The sequence below is a fragment of the Lepisosteus platostomus genome, chromosome 6 (genome assembly GCF_059453375.1).
Source record: "Lepisosteus platostomus isolate fLepPlt1 chromosome 6, fLepPlt1.hap1, whole genome shotgun sequence".
Lineage (NCBI taxonomy): Eukaryota > Metazoa > Chordata > Actinopteri > Semionotiformes > Lepisosteidae > Lepisosteus > Lepisosteus platostomus.
This window is the reverse complement of record NC_142616.1, coordinates 9,930,725-9,948,916: the sequence shown is the minus strand read 5'-3', so window position 1 is coordinate 9,948,916 and position 18,192 is coordinate 9,930,725. Positions and strand designations below refer to the sequence as shown.

The 18,192-nt window shown below is 45.7% G+C and overlaps 2 protein-coding genes across 2 annotated transcripts in view; one reads left to right on the top strand and one right to left on the bottom strand.

Annotated features, from left to right (window-relative positions):
• The window catches only part of LOC148660099 (protein mono-ADP-ribosyltransferase PARP14-like), a 197,362-nt gene that overhangs the window by 85,827 nt on the left and 93,343 nt on the right, over positions 1 to 18,192 (top strand). The window lies entirely within an intron of this gene.
• Positions 1 to 18,192, bottom strand: part of LOC148660105 (telomerase protein component 1-like) — a 48,962-nt gene that overhangs the window by 22,653 nt on the left and 8,117 nt on the right. The window contains exons 9-25 of the mRNA XM_088634124.1: positions 17,577 to 17,734; positions 16,475 to 16,584; positions 15,711 to 15,789; positions 14,078 to 14,258; positions 13,513 to 13,720; positions 10,381 to 10,533; positions 9,538 to 9,612; positions 8,805 to 8,926; positions 7,231 to 7,305; positions 5,604 to 5,750; positions 3,982 to 4,158; positions 3,563 to 3,683; positions 3,278 to 3,399; positions 2,726 to 2,839; positions 2,283 to 2,400; positions 554 to 739; positions 2 to 186 (exon numbers count right to left, since the gene is read on the bottom strand). Of these exons, the coding sequence (XP_088490250.1) occupies positions 2 to 186; positions 554 to 739; positions 2,283 to 2,400; positions 2,726 to 2,839; positions 3,278 to 3,399; positions 3,563 to 3,683; positions 3,982 to 4,158; positions 5,604 to 5,750; positions 7,231 to 7,305; positions 8,805 to 8,926; positions 9,538 to 9,612; positions 10,381 to 10,533; positions 13,513 to 13,720; positions 14,078 to 14,258; positions 15,711 to 15,789; positions 16,475 to 16,584; positions 17,577 to 17,734 (2,331 nt within the window). The remainder of the gene's footprint in view (position 1; positions 187 to 553; positions 740 to 2,282; positions 2,401 to 2,725; positions 2,840 to 3,277; positions 3,400 to 3,562; positions 3,684 to 3,981; positions 4,159 to 5,603; positions 5,751 to 7,230; positions 7,306 to 8,804; positions 8,927 to 9,537; positions 9,613 to 10,380; positions 10,534 to 13,512; positions 13,721 to 14,077; positions 14,259 to 15,710; positions 15,790 to 16,474; positions 16,585 to 17,576; positions 17,735 to 18,192) is intronic.

The following is an 18,192-nucleotide window of genomic DNA, read 5'->3' as shown; positions in this document are numbered from 1 at the left end:
CCTATAGGTTGAGGGAAGCTCCACCTCCTTTCCCAGCCTCTGCTTCAGCCATTGGATAAGGCAATGCAAGAGCTGTTCCACTCTGTCGGCTGATTGGCTGGCACTAGCAAAGTAGGAAATGACATCAAAGGATGGAGTTTTCTGGGATTTGTCTGATGGTTTCTTCAGCTCATTTGCCAGAGCAGCCTGTGGAAGTCAAGAGAGACAATATCAGTTTTGTAAATATCCGATGTTTGTGAACAGTCCCAACTTTGCAACAACTCATTTATATTATTTCCATCACTGGCAATGGACTGCTAGCAATGATAAAATGTTCCCATAAAAAGCATACCACTAAACATGGATGATACAACAAGCTGACACTGGGAACTAAGAGATTTCAAATTTCCTAAATAATAAAAAAATCTATATTCAGAAGGAGGAAGGGTAATCATGTTAAACAGGATGCAAAACCACCTGAGAAAATATTTTTGAAATGAGAGTGAAGAGGAGAGGATGATGTAGCCAATGACTAGAACATTTTTAGCAGGTGAGTCATTAATTAATTAATTACCATGAACACGGTCTTCCCTTCTCCAGGTTCCGCGGGGATGAACACCAGGCCACCCTTCTGCATCACGCGGATTTTGGCTGCTGCCGTGGCGACCAGCTTCTTTCTCCCGTGACAGAGTCGCTGCTGGGCTTCCTGGTAGACTTCCTGTGCCGTGACCTCAGACGACTCCTCTGAATCGTCATCTTTCTATGTGGAAAACCCAAAAATGAAGACAAAGGGCTCTCAGCTTGACTTCTAGAGGTTTCCCACAAGAACGGGATTCGGAAGCACTGCTCTAGACTAGGGGATGCCAACTCCAGTCCTCAAGAGACACTATCCAGAAAGTTCTACAGCTCTCTAACAGGACCAGGATTGAGAATTACAGCTCTAGACCAGGAGATCTCAACTCCTGTCCTCAAGAGACACTATCCAGAAAGTTCTACAGCTCTCTAACAGGACCAGGATTGAGAATTACAGCTCTAGACCAGGAGATCTCAACTCCTGTCCTCAAGAGACACTATCCAGAAAGTTCTACAGCTCTCTAACAGGACCAGGATTGAGAATTACAGCTCTAGACCAGGAGAACTCAACTCCTGTCCTCAAGAGACACTATCCAGAAGGTTCTACAGGTCTCTACCAAATACAGGATTGAGAATTACAGCTATAAACCAGGGAAGCTAAACTCCTGTCCTCAAGAGACACTGTCTAGCAGGTTCTACAGGTCTCTACCAGGACCAAGATTGAGAATTACAGCTCTAGACCAGGAGAACCAAGCTTCAGTCCTCAAGAGATACTATCCAGAAGGTTCTACAGATCTCTCCCAGGACCAGTACTGAGAACCACAGCTCTAGACCAGGAGAACCCAGCTCCAATGCTCAAGAGACACTATCCAGAAGGTTCTACAGATCTCTACTGGGATTGAGAATCACTGCTCTAGACCAGAGGAATCCAACTCCAGTCCTCAAGAGGCACAGTCCAGCAGGATTGATGGGTCTCTTTATACCTCCTTCTTCTTAAGAACAAGGAAAGCCATCAAAGAGTTCAATTAAATACACAATGGCTTCAACTAGTAATTACGGGCTCAGGTGGAAGCAAATCCAGAAACTTTCTGGTCCTCTAGGGCTGATGTTGTTTAGCCCTGGATTACAGGAAGAGGATAAAGCTGACCCAAGTCCAGTCCATCTCATTTCATCTCAGTCCTCGAGGGGGAGTTGTGTCCACAGGTGTTCTTGGTCTCCTGAAATCAGCAGAACCTCCGGCTGTTAAAATCGGTCCAATTAAGACAATAATGGGATGATTTAGGCAGTTTACAGCTGAGCAGGAATGAAATCCTGCAGGCACAGTGCCCCCTCCAGGACCTATGTTGGACACCTCCAGCGCCAAACCTAGAAAGCACAGTGATGAACTAAACTAAGCTAACAAAGTTAAGATAACTAGGAAAGAACTGCCCTGAGCTGTAGTGTTGCATGTCTTTTAGACCACTAAGATCCTGTACCAAACAAAAGATAAATGTACAAATTTTGTTACAGTTTGACTCTTCCTGTCACAAGTCACAAATCTCAGTAATTAAAAAAAGACATTCAGTCTAAAACAGAACTTGAGTTACATCAACGTGCTGCATCGCCATATAATACTCAGTTTCAGACCGACTTCGGTTTGGAACTTTTACCTCCAGGGAATGTTACACATGTAGAAAAACTTGCATAAAACATCAGCTTTGCAAACATGACTGGACAGAAGTGTCACCAACTTGCACAAACTGCTCCAACAGCGCCCCCCAGAGGTCTTCCAGAACCGCTTTCCCAAACGTCTCCAGGCCCTTCGCAAATGGCTTCCCATCGACAACACCTCCCCACTCTGCAGGATAGCTAGAGATCGACACAGGTAAAACGGGAATGTGATGAAGATATCTACAGTCTATTTCAAACTCAACTATATTTCTCTGAACTCTTGTCCTGTAGGATTAGCTTGCTGAGGTGTTGCTAAATATTTTGTTTACTGAAACAATATATGAAACGAAAAGGTTGAGGTGACTTTCTGTACAATAGATTACAGCTAAATATACCTTGGAACCAAAAAAAAGTCTATTATTTCCTGTTGAAGCTGGTGTGTTCATAACTTTTGTACTTCAGTACATTGTGGATATATAAAAGAACAAGCACAATCTTACAAAATACAGAAAAAAGAACCTACTCCCTCGTAGTTTTCGCTCCACTTTGCAGCACTCGGCACTTCAGGTCTTCCATTTTAGACTTGGCGTCTCCTGACTCTGCAGCAAAATCTGCCCTCCAGGACACAGGCACAGACCTGCTCAGTTGCACACAGAGACACAGATCAGTGTCCGTCAACAACCCCAAATATCACCTCTCTGCATACCCACATTTTTTCTCCTTTTCTCTCCTGTCCATAATGGTGTCCTTATCATCTCTCTTTCTGCTTCATCAAACTATTGATCTCCCTTTCACGGTATTGTGCTCTATTAATGTAATTCCTTCCTCCACTGCCTCACTTTATTTGCCTCAGCATCACCCTCTTTCTTCCTCTTTTTTAATTTGATCCTGCTGTCTTTAGCTTTTATCTGTGCCTGACCAATCTGCTTCTCTGTACCCGACCAATTCCTTGTCCCACGCCCCACCAGTTTGTTTCTCTGTGCCCCACCAGTTCCTTGCCCTACACCTGACCAGTTTGTTTCACTGTGCCCGACCAGTTCCCTGCCCCGCGCCCCACCAGTTCCTTGCTCCCTACCTGATCAGTTCTGGTGTTCGCAGGTAGAAGAACGTGCGGTCCTTGGCAGAGTCTGGGTGCAGGGACTCAAACTGACGGATCTCAAGTTCCGTCACTGACAAGCCGGGGGGGACAGTCTTGAGCTGAGAAGAGCACAGACATACACACGCCGAGACACTGGCTAATCAGTAGCGCCCAGGGACAGAATGACCAGTGGCGAAAATATAAAAGTATGATCTTCAGACCTTGTCAATTTTAGCGCTTAGGAACAAGGTGGGAAGTGTTCCATCTGGAGGGAGGTCTTACCCAGTCAAACTGAGGCTGGTCTGAAATGGAGATCTCTGTGGGAACCAGTCCATACCTCTCTCCCAAAATCCCCACGATCAGCTGGCTGCGGCACACCTCCGACAGACACATCTCCACCATCCTGACAGACCAGGAAGAAGCAGAGTAAAAAAATAAGAGGGAGAAGGAAAAAGGACCAAAAAGAGCAAAGAAGGGCTAGCTGTGATATCTTTCTTACCTGTGCCTTATTCCACCCTCTCTAGTTTCTGTATTGCATTATCTCTGCTCCTTCTCCCCAATTTATAAGCGCTTCCTTCATCCCAGTACTTCTCCTTAACCTTCAGTTCTCTCCTATTCTCTCTCATCCTTGGTTGCCTATCCCAAATCCTCTCCCCCCCCTGAGCTCTCGATCTCACTCACTCACACACACACACACACACCTTTGCCTGCTGGACTCTTCCTCAGTCACTCCCCAGCGCAGTTCCACCTCCTGCACAGAGAGGCAGTACAGGGCAGCGCGTCGCCGCAGCTCGGGGAAGATCAGGCGCACCAGGACGTCTCTCTCCCCGTGCATGTCTCGGAAGGTGGAGGATATGAAGACCCGCACATTGCGCCACCTAGGGGAGCAATGATGCAAGAAAGAGGGGTGGCCTATTACAGATTGCCTGAAAACAGCGTATCTTACGACGGGAAGCTGCAATGTCCCTCGGGCTTGAATTTGTAAATAAGACAAAGAGGCAAAGTGACCTTCCTTAGCTTCTTGCATTTCATATGTGTTTGCATGACAGTAAACCTTTAATTAACCCAGTAATCTCATTTGAAACTGAAGAGGACTCTTTCAAGCAGCAGGCACATTAACAGCAGCAGTGCGTGCGAGAGATCTTCCTCACCCTTCCCAGTATACCCTGGTACAGACTAGAGTAGTTGTGGCCCATTCTGAGCCCTGCCGGTTGTACAGACCACCTTTAAACGCTCTACTGAAAGAACACACCAACAACCTACAGCTTTCAAAGATCACAGCCAGCCATCCCTAACTTCACAGAAGCACGAAACCTGCAAGAGTTTTTTTGCTTTGGCCCTACAGGAGCAGGAGTGGCCTCAAACAGAGCCCTCATCCTTTGATAATGAAGTAAATCGCGATTTCTTCCCTTGATTGTTCTGTTTTCATGGGGTCGTCTGAAGTCAATGGCTCTGTGTCTTGTATCAAGAAAGCTGCTTGGATTTGAATTGAGAGCAATATTTAAGACGGACAAACTGGCCAGAGCCGAAACGACTGTATGTTGACCATACACTGTACAAAGTCCAAAATGGCAGACAGACATTTTGCCGTACTCTACCAGGTTAAGAGACTGACTTCGCTTTAATAACATAGTAAAGCTGTCCCATGTTCCACTTTGTCTACATCCATAGCAGACAGGAGCTGTCCAATGTTCCAGTGGTGCTAAACTGCATCACATCTCCAATCCCATGAAAGACTGATTGTGCCACTTGAGTGTTGCTACAACATTGTTTAAAGGAGCTGTCCCGCTCCAAAAGGTGCCGAAGACTTCAGAGCAGGTGTTCGATATGAGACAACTCTTTTCTGTCTCATCTGCTTTTGTTCATTTGCCAATTACGTGCTGCCTGCAGTTACAAAACGCATTTAGTTTACACATTCTGGTACACTGCATGACATTTTTACACCCACGTAAGGAAAACATGGCATAATGCTGAACAATGAGTCATCAAGCAAATCAGAGCGAGTGCTTGCTTTCTTGACCATTTCTGCAGAAACCGACGATAACTGTCCTGCATTTCTGAGGGTGATGTGACAGACCTGGCTGAAATTCTTTGATTACTTATGCAAACTTTTTTTAATGAAGTTCACATTAAGTTCATAATTCACAGGATGTTTTAATGATCAATCCTACAGGTTAGTTCACCTGGGCTTTTCATCTTTATTAAGTGACTTATCTCAGGTTGTATGAAAATAGGAAGACGCATACAGCAGGCAGAGGCTTGGACTGCCTGGGTCTTTAGGAAGCTTTTAATTTATAATAGAAATACATGCGATGCGCTGTACCTTACTGCTGGCGTGGGTAGCAACGGGCAGATATCGGTGACTCTTGCCATCTGCTCTTTGGCACCATCTTCTGGAGGGATGCGGTATAGCCTGTCAATTTGCTCCACATGATCCAGCAGCCTGGAAGACCCTCTTTCAGCGATGAACCTGCAACACGAAAAAGCAGAATGAATGAGCCAGAGGAAATTAAGACGACCATCTCACATCTCACTTGTTTTGAGGGGTTTGCCATTATTTTTTAGAAGAAGCAGCAGCCCAATTTCAATTGGTAATCACTGGATGTCTAAATGTACACTCCCACCACCCTTTGGGTCAAGGTGCGCCTCCTATTTCTACCTTCGTCCTCTGATTTGTGATTCACTGCTGATTCTGTAGAAACCCACTGAGTTGGCTTTGTCAGTGCCTTTAAGGATTTTGAATATTTGAACCAGGTTCCGTCATAGTCTTCACTTTTCAAGACTAATGTTTTTCAATGGTTTTCACCCGTCATGGATCATTCAAGCACAGGACTGCTCCCGATACCTCTTATCTAGACATATTTTCCCATTGCACTGTCTAGGCAGTGACGGCAAATGTTTACGCGATCATCAAATTCCAAATAATAAAATGGATACCATTTTTACGGACACCTCTTACCAAAGCTTCATGACGTGATAAGGGTTAATCTGGCTTGTAAAAGGCATTTATGCACACAGAGGTTCGTGGGAGCTTTCTTTCTGACTTCTGTTCCACTTGCCAGTTAAGTGACAGTGCCTGCTCCTATCTGAATGACATACAGGCAAGGAAATATAAGGCAGCATAAAGCACTGATTAAGAGCAGAGGTTCACTAACCTTCCCCACCTTTTCTGTGGGAAACGCATGACAAAGTGAAGGACGTGCCATCGCAAGAAGCACAGCTGTAAGCCACAGAAAGGTGTTGGCCGCCTATGGGCACGGAGGACAGCAGAACGATGAGCCATCCTCAGCTTACACGTTACGTTAAGCAGTAATTCATATAAAAAATATTAATGGTATTAATAGATAGCCTGAGAAGAACAGATATCTGAAACCTCCACCCCTTTGCTGGTAATGAGAAGGAGGTGAAGCTCTGGTAGTGAGAGTATGTGCACTTGAAAAGGAACCCGCAGCTGAACCATTTGGGCGTTTTTCTTTTCTCATTTTCAGCATGAAATCAGCTCCTGCTGGGTCCTTAAATAAAGGCCAAAGCCCAGCCGCTCACACACCTGCTAGTACAACAGACGGTGGGGCAGATTCCTGAAAAACAGCGCTTAAGTCAACAGGGCTCTGCAACCCGAAGAGGGCGAGACAGAAGCAGAAAGATACGTAGAAAAGAAGGGTGGGAACTGTCAAGGGCTCAAAAGAGGAAGAAGGAAAGTTTTCGATAGGCAGGTATGGATAAGCCCAGCATGTTTTTAATTTTACTAATGCTGATATCAGCGTTACTCAAGGGAATGTCCCTCTATCCTCTGCTTTGCTGTGGTATTCAAACGGTTAAAGAGAAATGCGGTTTGGTCACATTGGAGAGCGACACAGAGAGAGAAAGGTCCAGGGCATCAGTGACTTTGCATTCCCTGACTGACTGGAACAGGTACTCCAACCATAATGTAGTGTCGCAGCTTCACTTACTTCAGAATCTGTTCGCTGAACCCATACAGCAGCACGCAATTCTTCTCCGTTTTCGGTTTTATTTCTTTTTTCGGCCTGAGAGAGAAAGCAAAATCTGGGGAGATGTTCACAGCTGCACCACTCCACGAATGTTTCTCACTTTTAGCAGGGAGACACCCCCTCCTCATTTATACAGCTCATCCCAACAGGCAACCCCTGTGTGCACATCACTGCACTGGCTGCCAGTGAAGATTAGAACCAGTTTGCAGGCTCTGCTCACTGCCCTCCGTACAACACAGTAAATTTGCACTGCAGCTCAGTACACGCTTTGCTTCGCTGTGTTGCTCTAATTCCATTATTCAAGATTTCACTCTACTTTGAGGCAAACCATTGACCTTTAACCATAATAAACCAAAGAAGGCATTTATATAGTTCTGCAGAGCACAAAATTTTATAAGCATTATTAATACAGGTGGCTCGGTGAGATGATCAGCAGAGAGCTGTTCTGAACCGGAGCGGCCTCCTATGTGGAATTTGCATGTCTTCCATGTGTTCATGTGGGTTTCTTCTGGGCGCTCCGGTTTCCTCCCACAGTCCAAAGACATGTGGGTAGGTCAAGTGGCGGATGGGAAAATTGGTCTGTGTTTGTCTCTTGGTGCCCTACATCATACCAGCGTAACAAAGGACTGTTTTTTTGGCTGGCTTCTGGAACATACCCACACCGTGCTAATGCCGAGCCCAAATTGCACATGCCCTGGGGCTTAGTTTCAAGGGGATCTAAGCATCGACATTACCAGGGCTTGAGCAGTAGGTGATCAGGGAATCCTGAGACCATGCCTAGGAGAAAAGAGGACACCAGGTCCCACTGACACTACCTTGAACTCACCGCCAGTTTATCTTGGGGCTGGGACGGATCGTTTTACAATATTTGCATAGTGTATCCTGTTCATTATAGTCCCAGTGTTCCTGGCCATTCTCATGTAGCAATGATACACTGATGACCGTCAACATTTATTTAAAGCAAATAATGCCGAGAGTGACTGTAAATCACGTAACACATCTAAAGTCAATAATTGAAATTTATGACCATGGGTAATTGTGATGTTGACTCTGAAGACTATTATTGCATCATAAATCGTGGTAATGGGTGGCACAGCGGTCCGCATAGCTGATTCACAGCGCAGGGGCCCCGGGTTCAATTCCAGGTCTGGGGTGCTGTCTGTGCGGAGTTTGCATGGTGGTCATCTAGGAAACGGGTCCTGGCAGGAGTGTGTCTGTGCGTTTGCCCTGCCAAGGACTGGTGTCCCACCCGGGATGTACCCTGCCTTGTGACCTTTCCTTGTTGGGATAGGGTCTGGCTCCCCCATGAACGTGAATTGGATAGACTGGTTAGAAAATGTATGGATGGAAATTGTAGGATTTTTATAGCACACTAAAATTCACCAGCTCGTTTTTTTTCATGAAAATCGAATAAGGACTCGCATTTTTCTTATTGCGGAAATGATGCATCCGGGATGGGAAAGTCTTTGCTTCGGCGTGTGAAGGCCACGCTTGGTTTAAAAAAAAAAGTAAGAAACTTTTGCACCTGTTCTTACCTCTCGCTAAGGAAGACTTTAACAACCAGAGCTTCAGAATTCACCTCTTTCTTGTACCGATGGAGGGCATGGGTTACCTCTCTCTCCGATGTCGGCGCCTCCAGAAATATGACTGTGTCAAACTGCAAATCAAAAGATCTCCAGAGTGATTTGTAATAGTAAAATCCATAACCTACAGGGCTGACAAGTTACAAGCACTGTAACGTTCCACAGGATCTTTATATTAAATATCTGCGTTCCAGGAAAAAACATTCTTTAAATGTGCAGCTACACGTATTGAGGAGACATGAAAAAAAGTTTGCTTAGTGCTTTTAAACGATTTTTAAGACTCATTTTCAACAGTCTGTCTTACAACAGATGTGGACAGGTTAAATTCTAAAGTCTTTCTTCTTAAAGGAAAACAAAATAAAGAGTGTAATAAACTTATTATTGGTCTTTTAACATCTAGGAATGAGCGCAATGGATAGACCATGACTTCATTATTTACACTAATGCACTCATAATAAATGCTGTGTTTTTGCTGTAGCTAGGGAGACAGCAATGCCATTTTTTTTAACCACAGAGACTGGGTAGAGTTATCACAAGGCTTTCGCGCCAACACGAAGAGGCGTCAAACGATCTTCTGGTTTGCAACGAATGTGGACGTTGTGAGAAACACCGCTGATTGGGAATGATGGAGACAGGCGAGAGGCAGGGTGAAACACAGAGGGCTCCGATGTGACAATTAGCTTACCTTAACTTTTTGGTCTATGTAGCCAGCGAAATATTCATAGAAGGATGGATCATTATCGGAATCTTCAACAAATTTCTGTTGACAAGACAAAAATGGGGAATATAAAACAAAGGGAAAAAAAATCCCAAGTCCACATTTTTAGTCATAAATCTCCATTAAGAGCAATAAGCCACTACAAGATAAAACTGCATACATCTATTTCCAGCACAATAGAAGTTATACTATAACTTAATCTGCAGATATTAAAGTAGCAGATGAAAACAATCTGCTACTTGGGCATGCAAATGATCTTTTTGAAAACTATGCCTGCTTTACAAAAAAAGAGCTATCAGGAAAAGTCTTCATGTAATCATTTCTCAGAACCAAGAGAAGCTACAGACTGATTCAGGTCATTCAAGGTCTGTTTTTCTTCTGATTTCAGGAATTGCCTTCAATATTATCTGAATATTACAACTGCTGTAGCAAAAAAAGTGAAGTCAATGTCTTTGTGTTGAGAACTGTTTGCCTCCAATAAGAAATCTAATGACCTTCATGTGTGCATCACAATTTGGGTGCACTACTCTGTGTGTGTAAGTGTGTTTACAACAGTCTTTAATATAAGCATTATTATAGTATTTATAATATTCTATTACAAACTTTGTGATCGGCGTATGCCTTTTCATGTAGATGCCACACCTATTAAGGAAAATAAATACGGATATTATGGACTTTAACATTAAATGGAGTTTTGGAAAATATTGTCCTGCAGCAAATCATCTTACTGGATATGTGGTTTATCATAATCTCATCAAGGCCAATGTATTTTACTGTTTCTGACATTAACCAATCAGGAGGCTCCCTCACCTCTATTTGCTGCATCACATGCTTGATGTTGTCCAATAGCGAGTCAGCCTGCAGCTCCACTGCCTTGCAGTTTTCGTACGAAAGGAGGACCATCTGAGCGTGCTCACAGGAACTGGTGATCATCAGCCCCAGCAAAGCTGCTACCTCCTTGACCTGTAGAGAGCAGAAGGAATCAAAAGAATCAAAGCCACACCGACTTCAAGATCCGAGGACCTGTTGACCCCCAGGAACTCGCCAAGCAAATTCACCTGACAATTCCAGAATGTCACACCGAGCCACCTGTTTTTCCAGTTCACGAGACCACTGTGATTTTCAAAACTGAACAGGTGGGCAGAAGTCCATTTAAGTTTGTCTTCCTGCATTCAGGCTGCATGTACAGTAACTACCTGTTGCACAGTGTGAGGCTAATGGAGAAATGTGTGGCATATACAATATGGTTCATCTTTGACTACTACCTGTCAGAGGAGGATACATTTATGGGAAAGAGGAATTTAGTCTTTATTGTTTTATTATGTTCTTGTCTTATTTTTATCTGCCACCATGTGAGGTACAATATTGGGCAAAAACTGTGAGATCAAAAGTATTTTTGCAGAAAATTGAAGGGGGAACTCCTTCTTCTCTGCTTTAATAGGCCACATGTTGCAAGCAATGCGTAGATTGCCGTTTTCATACAACAGAAACTATTGCATCAGCCCTGGCAGTCGCGAATTATTCACGATCTTGCTTTATCTAGTCACATGCATTGATAGTAGTGTGCTCCTTTATACACAGAATGCTATACAACAGTATACGCTATACTGTTGACCATGACATCTTACTTTCTCATCTTTAGACTGTGGTTGGAGTATCTGACACTGCTCTCAAATGGTTTAAATCTTACCTCACTGATCGTTGTCACCTTGTCTCTCTTAAAGGGTACAGGTCTAAAATTGGTCTTGTTAGGTCTGGTGTTCCTCAGGGCTCAATACTGGGCCCCTTGCTCTCCAGCATTTACATGTTTCCACTTGGTCAGCTTTTAAGATCACATGGCCTCAGCTTTCATTTCTACGCTGACGATACTCAAATATACATCCATACCAAACCTGACACTGATGTGGCTGTCTCTATTCTATCTAATTGCATCTCTGACAAAAATTTGGATGACTCAAAACTTCCTTCATCTTAACTGCAACAAGACTGAAATCATGCTTATTGGTACCCCCCATCAACTTCGTAAAGCCAGTCCTGTAACCCTATCTGTAGATGGTTCTGTACTTGAGCTTCAATCAGAATTGAAAAACCTTGGGGTTATATTCGATTCTGGCTTAACAATCGACCCACATGTGCAGCATACTGTCAAAACATTTTTTTCACCTCAGAAATATCGCTAGACTACGCCCTATGCTATCACTAACTGTGGCTGAAAAGCTGATCAACACATTTGTGTTCTCTCAAACTGACTACTATAATGCTCTACTCGCTGGGGTATCTAAATCTACTTTGAACAAACTGCAGTATGTCCAAAATTCAGCAGCCAGAATCCTGACCAGGTCAACTGCAAATGATCACATTACTCCTATCCTGGAGTCCTTGCACTGGCTTCCGGTCAAATTCCGTGTAGACTTTAAAATCCTCATGCTCACCTATAAGGCTCTGCATGGCTTGGCACCTCTGTACCTGTCTGGGCTACTGTCGTCCTACTCCCCACCTCCCAACCTTCACTCTTCTAATTCTGGTCTCCTGTCTGTACACCAAGCCAGTCTACACTCTGGGGGTGACAGGGCCTTCTCCTATTATGCCCCCAAGCTCTGGAACTCTCTGCCCAAGGATATCGGGGAGTCACCTTCTCTAAACTCCTTCAAATCCAGACTCAAAACCCTCTTCTTTAGAAAAGCCTTTACTTAACTGGTTCCATTCTTAACCCCTCTGCTTTTCATAGTACCACCATCCACGGTCTCCTCTATATATTGTAATTGTGTGTTATCTTATGTATTCTTCTTATTTATTGTTGTTGTCATCCTATAAAGCACTTTGAGAAGCCACCTTTAAAGGCCCTATATAAAATGAAGTTTATTATTATTACTATTACTTTTCAGTTCCAGGATTCTCCATTGCAACCCGTCTTGCTACCAGCTACCATTGAACAAGAAACGTTCTTCATCCACACCCACTTCCCAAGACCTGTTTGGCCATGTAGGGTGGGAGTCAAAATCACACCGGGCTCCTCTTAACTTGAGATATGACTGAACTGTAGGAAAAACCCAGCCTCGCCTCAGGCTGACAAGCTTTAGCTGAGCTGCAACTGTGATGTGGTGGTTAATGTCTTTCCCTGTTAACGCTAATCCACTGAACTTGGGGGTATGTCAAAGATCAGTAGGTGAGCTACTAGACTGGTAACTGATGGGCTATAGGTTCATGTCCCCATCTGCAAACACTGGTATTGTACCCTTGAGTGAGGTACCCCACTTGTTTCAGTCCTCCCAGGAGCATTGGTGGGCATCAGCATTGCTAGGAATAGCCCCTCCTACAGACCCATTTCTCATCCAGGAACGAAGTCACATGTCAGTGCAATCAATGATACAGTAAGGATGAGGATGAGCTCTGGCCTGGTGCTCCCCAGCACTCGGGAATGGACTTTGCCTTTGTCCTGCACTCAGTTTGGACGAGTCACTTGTGTGTTTTTACACCCCAGATCAAGAGTCTACGAACCGTGTAACCACACACAGGGCAGAATGGAGAAGACCGACCCGCCCGCTTAAGAGCCACATGTCAAAGGAGCCACAGCCCTGAACTGAAGGTTTGGAGCCTCAGAGCCAGTGCAAGAGAATCACGTCATTCCTCCCCTGGTAGCACCTCACTCCTGCGCCTAGGAGGCCGTAAGGGTCTCGATGTCACAGAGAGACAAGAAGCCCTGGTCAAACTATCGCCCTCTTCCCTTGGTAGTACAATGATGGGCACGGGGAATCCTGGTCATCGTCAAGACTAGTGACACGACGCAGGCTTGAACCTGCGCTTACAGAACCCTGCCTTCCACTCAGACAACTGTTTTGACTGGCTGAACCACACAGGAGGCCCCCCGAAAACACTCCCCTCTAGAGGATGAGGCAGAAAACATCTGCTCTAATCAATGATGCCTGCGCCAGCCTGCTTTACCGTAGGGGTCAGTTTCTCCTCCTCCGAGCTGAAAGGGCAGCAGATATCCTCTGATCCCTTGCAGGGACGATATATTGTATGTTCCGTTCGAAACACAATGAGCGTTCTCCCGGGTAGCGGAGGAATGTTGTGCTTGCAGGAAATCTGGATAGCCTTTTCCAGGGCCTCTCGGTATCTACCCAGGAGTTGGTTACTGTACTTCCTCTGACTGGAGCGAAAGGCACAGAGAGGGGAAAAAAAGGAGATGAAAACAAACAGAGATTGCATTGATTTGTGCCTGTACAGAATTTTCTGTTCTGCAGGCTGAACAGACTCTTAACAGAATTTGTGTGACCTGCTTTCCCAAAATGCAATGCAGTGCGGATAATTGAAGTTGAAGGTTTGGATTTGGCAGATCGATAAAGGCCGCGTCTGCCTTCAGACAAGAAATAAAACGGGGCCGAGAGCCCTGGGTCCCCCACAGCTCTCTTTCAGAGCTCATCAGGAAGACGAGCAAGCTCAATGCATCTGACGGAGCCCCATTTTCAGGAGAGCCAGTCTGGGACCGGTGTCCATGTCGGCTAACCTCGCCTTCTGCTGCAGGGCTTTCCTCTTTTTGTACAGTCTGTACACGAAGTGCACCCCGAGTGTCGCCCTCAGTCTCCGCCGTCTGGTGGTGTCCCATTCCATCGCCTTACACCCACGGGCCTTAGGCAACGGATTCAAGATGGACTTCAAGATGGAAGAAGAGCCACCGGACGGCTTTGCTGCAGAAGAAGCAAGTAAACAGAATGAGATATGGACAATTCACTTTTGCGATGTACTGTAGCACATCGCAACTCCTTGCTTGAGCCACCAGGGCAGACGTCTATTTTTCTGTACTTCCAGCAGGGAACTGCGTCAGCATGCTTAGGCTGCAAAAGGAGCAAGTAAAGGTCGACTCCATGCTGGGAACGGAAGAAAAGAAACAACGTTTCGGCTGTGGTGCCTTCTTCGGGTGTGAGAGAGAGGAAAGTCAGCAGCTGATAAGGCAGGGGAGGACAGGAGCCGGGAGTGGGGAGCAGGCGGGAGCAGGAGGGGGTCAGAGTGGGCACTCAGGTGGTGAGAAATCAAGAGAGGTGAAGAGAGGTGTGATGTCTTTCTGCAATAGGAGTTGAGAGACCCCTCTTTGAGAACACAGACGGAAAGATCAGTGTGATCATGGCCGTCAGAGGGGAGATGAGAAACTATGGGCTTGGAGAGATCTTTGATCCTCACAGCCCTGACGTGTTCTCTGAAGCGGTCTCTCCATCTCCTTCCTGTTTCCCCAATGTAAATAGCTGGGCATTTTTTTGCAAGAGATGCAGTAAATAAGGTTGCTGGAGGTACAAGATGGCACCTGAGAGAACCAGAATTGTCCAGAGGGGTCATGAAAGAGCGTGGTATTGGATATATATTTACAGGTGATTCTTTATTTTTGTCATACAGGTATAATTTTGATCCCCATGTTCCAAAAAATAATTAAAAAATAATCCTGCAGCTCTGTAATCAGTCTGGAGAAGAGCCACAAAATGCATTCTGGGACTGCGAGGAACGTCCTATGCTGACAGGCAAGAACATGGCCAGAACATTTTTTAGTCTTGAACAGAGAGAAACTAGCAGGTGTTGGAAATACCCAGATAAGATAAGATCAGATCACTTGATTGGCCACATACAATTTCTTACATTAGGAATTTGTCTTTTCACAGACATTTGTCTGTCTCACGACTGCTGCCTTTGGAGCTGTCCCGTATGTGTCCGAGCCACCACTAGATGGCAGCGTAGGGACACAATCAAGAGAGAATGAGTGTACTCATTCATACAGTTTTGAAAAAGAAATATAAGATAAGATCACTTTATTAGCCCTATGCAATTTCTTGCATCAGGAATTTGTCTTTTTGCAGACCCTGGCTTCCTCTCCATGAGACACACAGACAGAGAGAGAAGCTGGGGGTCAGAGCGCAGGCTCAGCCATTTATACAGCACCCCTGGAGCAGCTGGGGCTAAGGGCCTTGCTCAGGGGCCCCACGGAGTAGGATTACTCTGCCGGCCACGGGATTCGAACCAGCAACCTTCCAGCCACAGGCACAGATCCTGAGCCACCGCCCCGCCCCACAGACATTGACAAAGTCGACCCCGTAGACACAACGAACGATAACCAGAGGCCGACGTGCCTGTGGGATACAGAAGGGCCAACATACCTGCCTGGCCCAGCATCAGCATGACTTTGTAAGCAGACAGGAAGCGGAAGGGTAACTGTCGGCTGCGGATCACGGATTCCTGCAGAGACGGGAAAAACACGAGGCTGATTGATGAAGCCACACAAATCTGGAAACGCCCACTAAGATACATTGACGGATAATGTTTGCACACCCTTTCCAAAGTGACCGACAGCAATCAGGATACATCCATCAATCCATCTTATCCCATTCGGGGATGCGAGGGAGCCAGAACCAATTCCGACAAGCAACGGGTGGAAGGCAGGGCACGCCATCGGCCAGGACGCCAATCCTTGGCAAAGGCAAACCCGCAGGCAGTAGAAACCCATATATTTACAGGGAGAACATCCAAGCTTGGGGCAGATGACACTTTGGGTATTGAACACAGGGACCCAGTGCTAAGGCAACAACACTAACCACTGCACTACTGTGCTGCCTGTCAGTGTACATCTCGTTGAGTTACTCAAGAGCTGCACACATCAGTCTGTACAGCAATCGCTGCCTGTCCATTTCTGAGAGCAACACCACCTCCAAGTGAGAGACAAACACTCAAACACTGCAAAATGTACTTAAAATTAAAACCGAGGCCAGTGTACACACCCCTCTGTTTGCACTTTTGCTTGAATCACAGCCATAGTTTTGTTTGGAAATGGCAGTGCCAGTGTGTACACACAAAATATGTGACATTGGAAAGGGTGTGTAGACCTTGAGTATGACTCTTGAAGACAGAAACTCTGCCGTCTCACCTTGTCTGTCAGCCTCTGCAGGATCTTGCTGTGGTGCTGCTCACTGATTCCCGCTGTGATCATACTGCGCAGGTTACGGAGCATGGCCATGAAGGGCAGGGCCTTGTTGTCTTGAGAGGGGAAGGAAAGGATTGAGAGAGAGAATCTATATTATCCCCAGGGAAGGACATGTTGTTTTACAGCAGCAGTGTTGGTGTACGGATGGAGAGAAGAAAAAAAAAGGACAGGAAAAACAATATGCCAACATATTTGCATTGAAAGTGAAATGTTAAGTAACAATATGGCTTACAGGTATGACTGAGAACTTGAACCTGTTGGTTTAGGTGTTGGGGAGTCGGTATCTGCGCTCTGAGGGGAGTAACTGGAAGTTATTAAACAAGGGGTGTGAAGGATCGTCACAGATGGATTGTGCTTTACGCAAAACAAGTGGACGACAGACTGAGGAGAGGGTTGGAAGATCAGCACCAATGACCTTCTGACCGCTTTGATTGCGGGGTCAAAGTGGTGAGGGACGATATCTGCAGCTTCTTAGCGCTCTAGGACTGTGGAGTGCCCGGTCACATATGCGGGACTGCTGCTGGGATCCTGTCTGTTGGAGCCTCCAGTAAGAATGTACAGGATATGAGATGAAGTGCAAGTGTCCCACAAGCCCCTGGGTGTGAGCAATCACTAATTTGATTCCTCTTATTCAGATTTGAGGAGCCCCTTTCGAACCGGTTACTGCCGAGCGCCACAATCGGAAGCCCAAACAACAACAGAAGGACACGCCCAGGGTATGAACAGAAGAGGAACCTTGTGTCAGACAGGAGGCTCTTGAACAGTGAGTGATGGCACGTGTTAATCGAAGGGCTATATGTCATTATTGTTTCACTATCTAACACACACTTCAAATACAACAGATCAAAACGTCCTTTAACATCGTTTTCCTCAACTGTTCAGGTAACCGGAACCCACCGGAACCCACCCAAGCAGAAAATGTCTAACAATCTAATCAGCAAACCATCAGTGTAAAGAGCGGGCCTGGCTAGGCAATGGAGAATGGGGCCGGAGTAGCTCAGGGTCAAAGGTCGGACAAGAGTGAGAGAGAGAGAAAGGGCACAACCTATGAGCTGTTCCCACGTCCGCGCCTTGTTTCCCAGCAGGCTCAGCTGTCGCTCCCATGTCTCCGGCTGCGACAGCTTCATCCTCTTCCCGGAACGCTGAGAATCCCAGGACCCCGACAGCCCACTGCGAGAGAATGCCTGGAGACTGCTGGGGTACCTACAGCAAGGAAGGCTCTGGTGTTACTCCAGTAGGAGACCAGAGATGTGTATATACACAACTGGAGTACAGACTCTTACTGGACACACTGTATACACACAAACCTGTACAGACTCTTACTGGACACACTGTACACACACGTACAGACTCTTACTGGACACACTGTATACACACAAACCTGTACAGACTCTTACTGGACACACTGTACACACACGTACAGACTCTTACTGGACACACTGTATACACACACACACACACACACGTACAGACTCTTACTGGACACACTGTATACACACACACACACACACGTACAGACTCTTACTGGACACACTGTATACACACACACACACACACACGTACAGACTCTTACTGGACACACTGTATACACACACACACACGTACAGACTCTTACTGGACACACTGTATACACACACACACACACGTACAGACTCTTACTG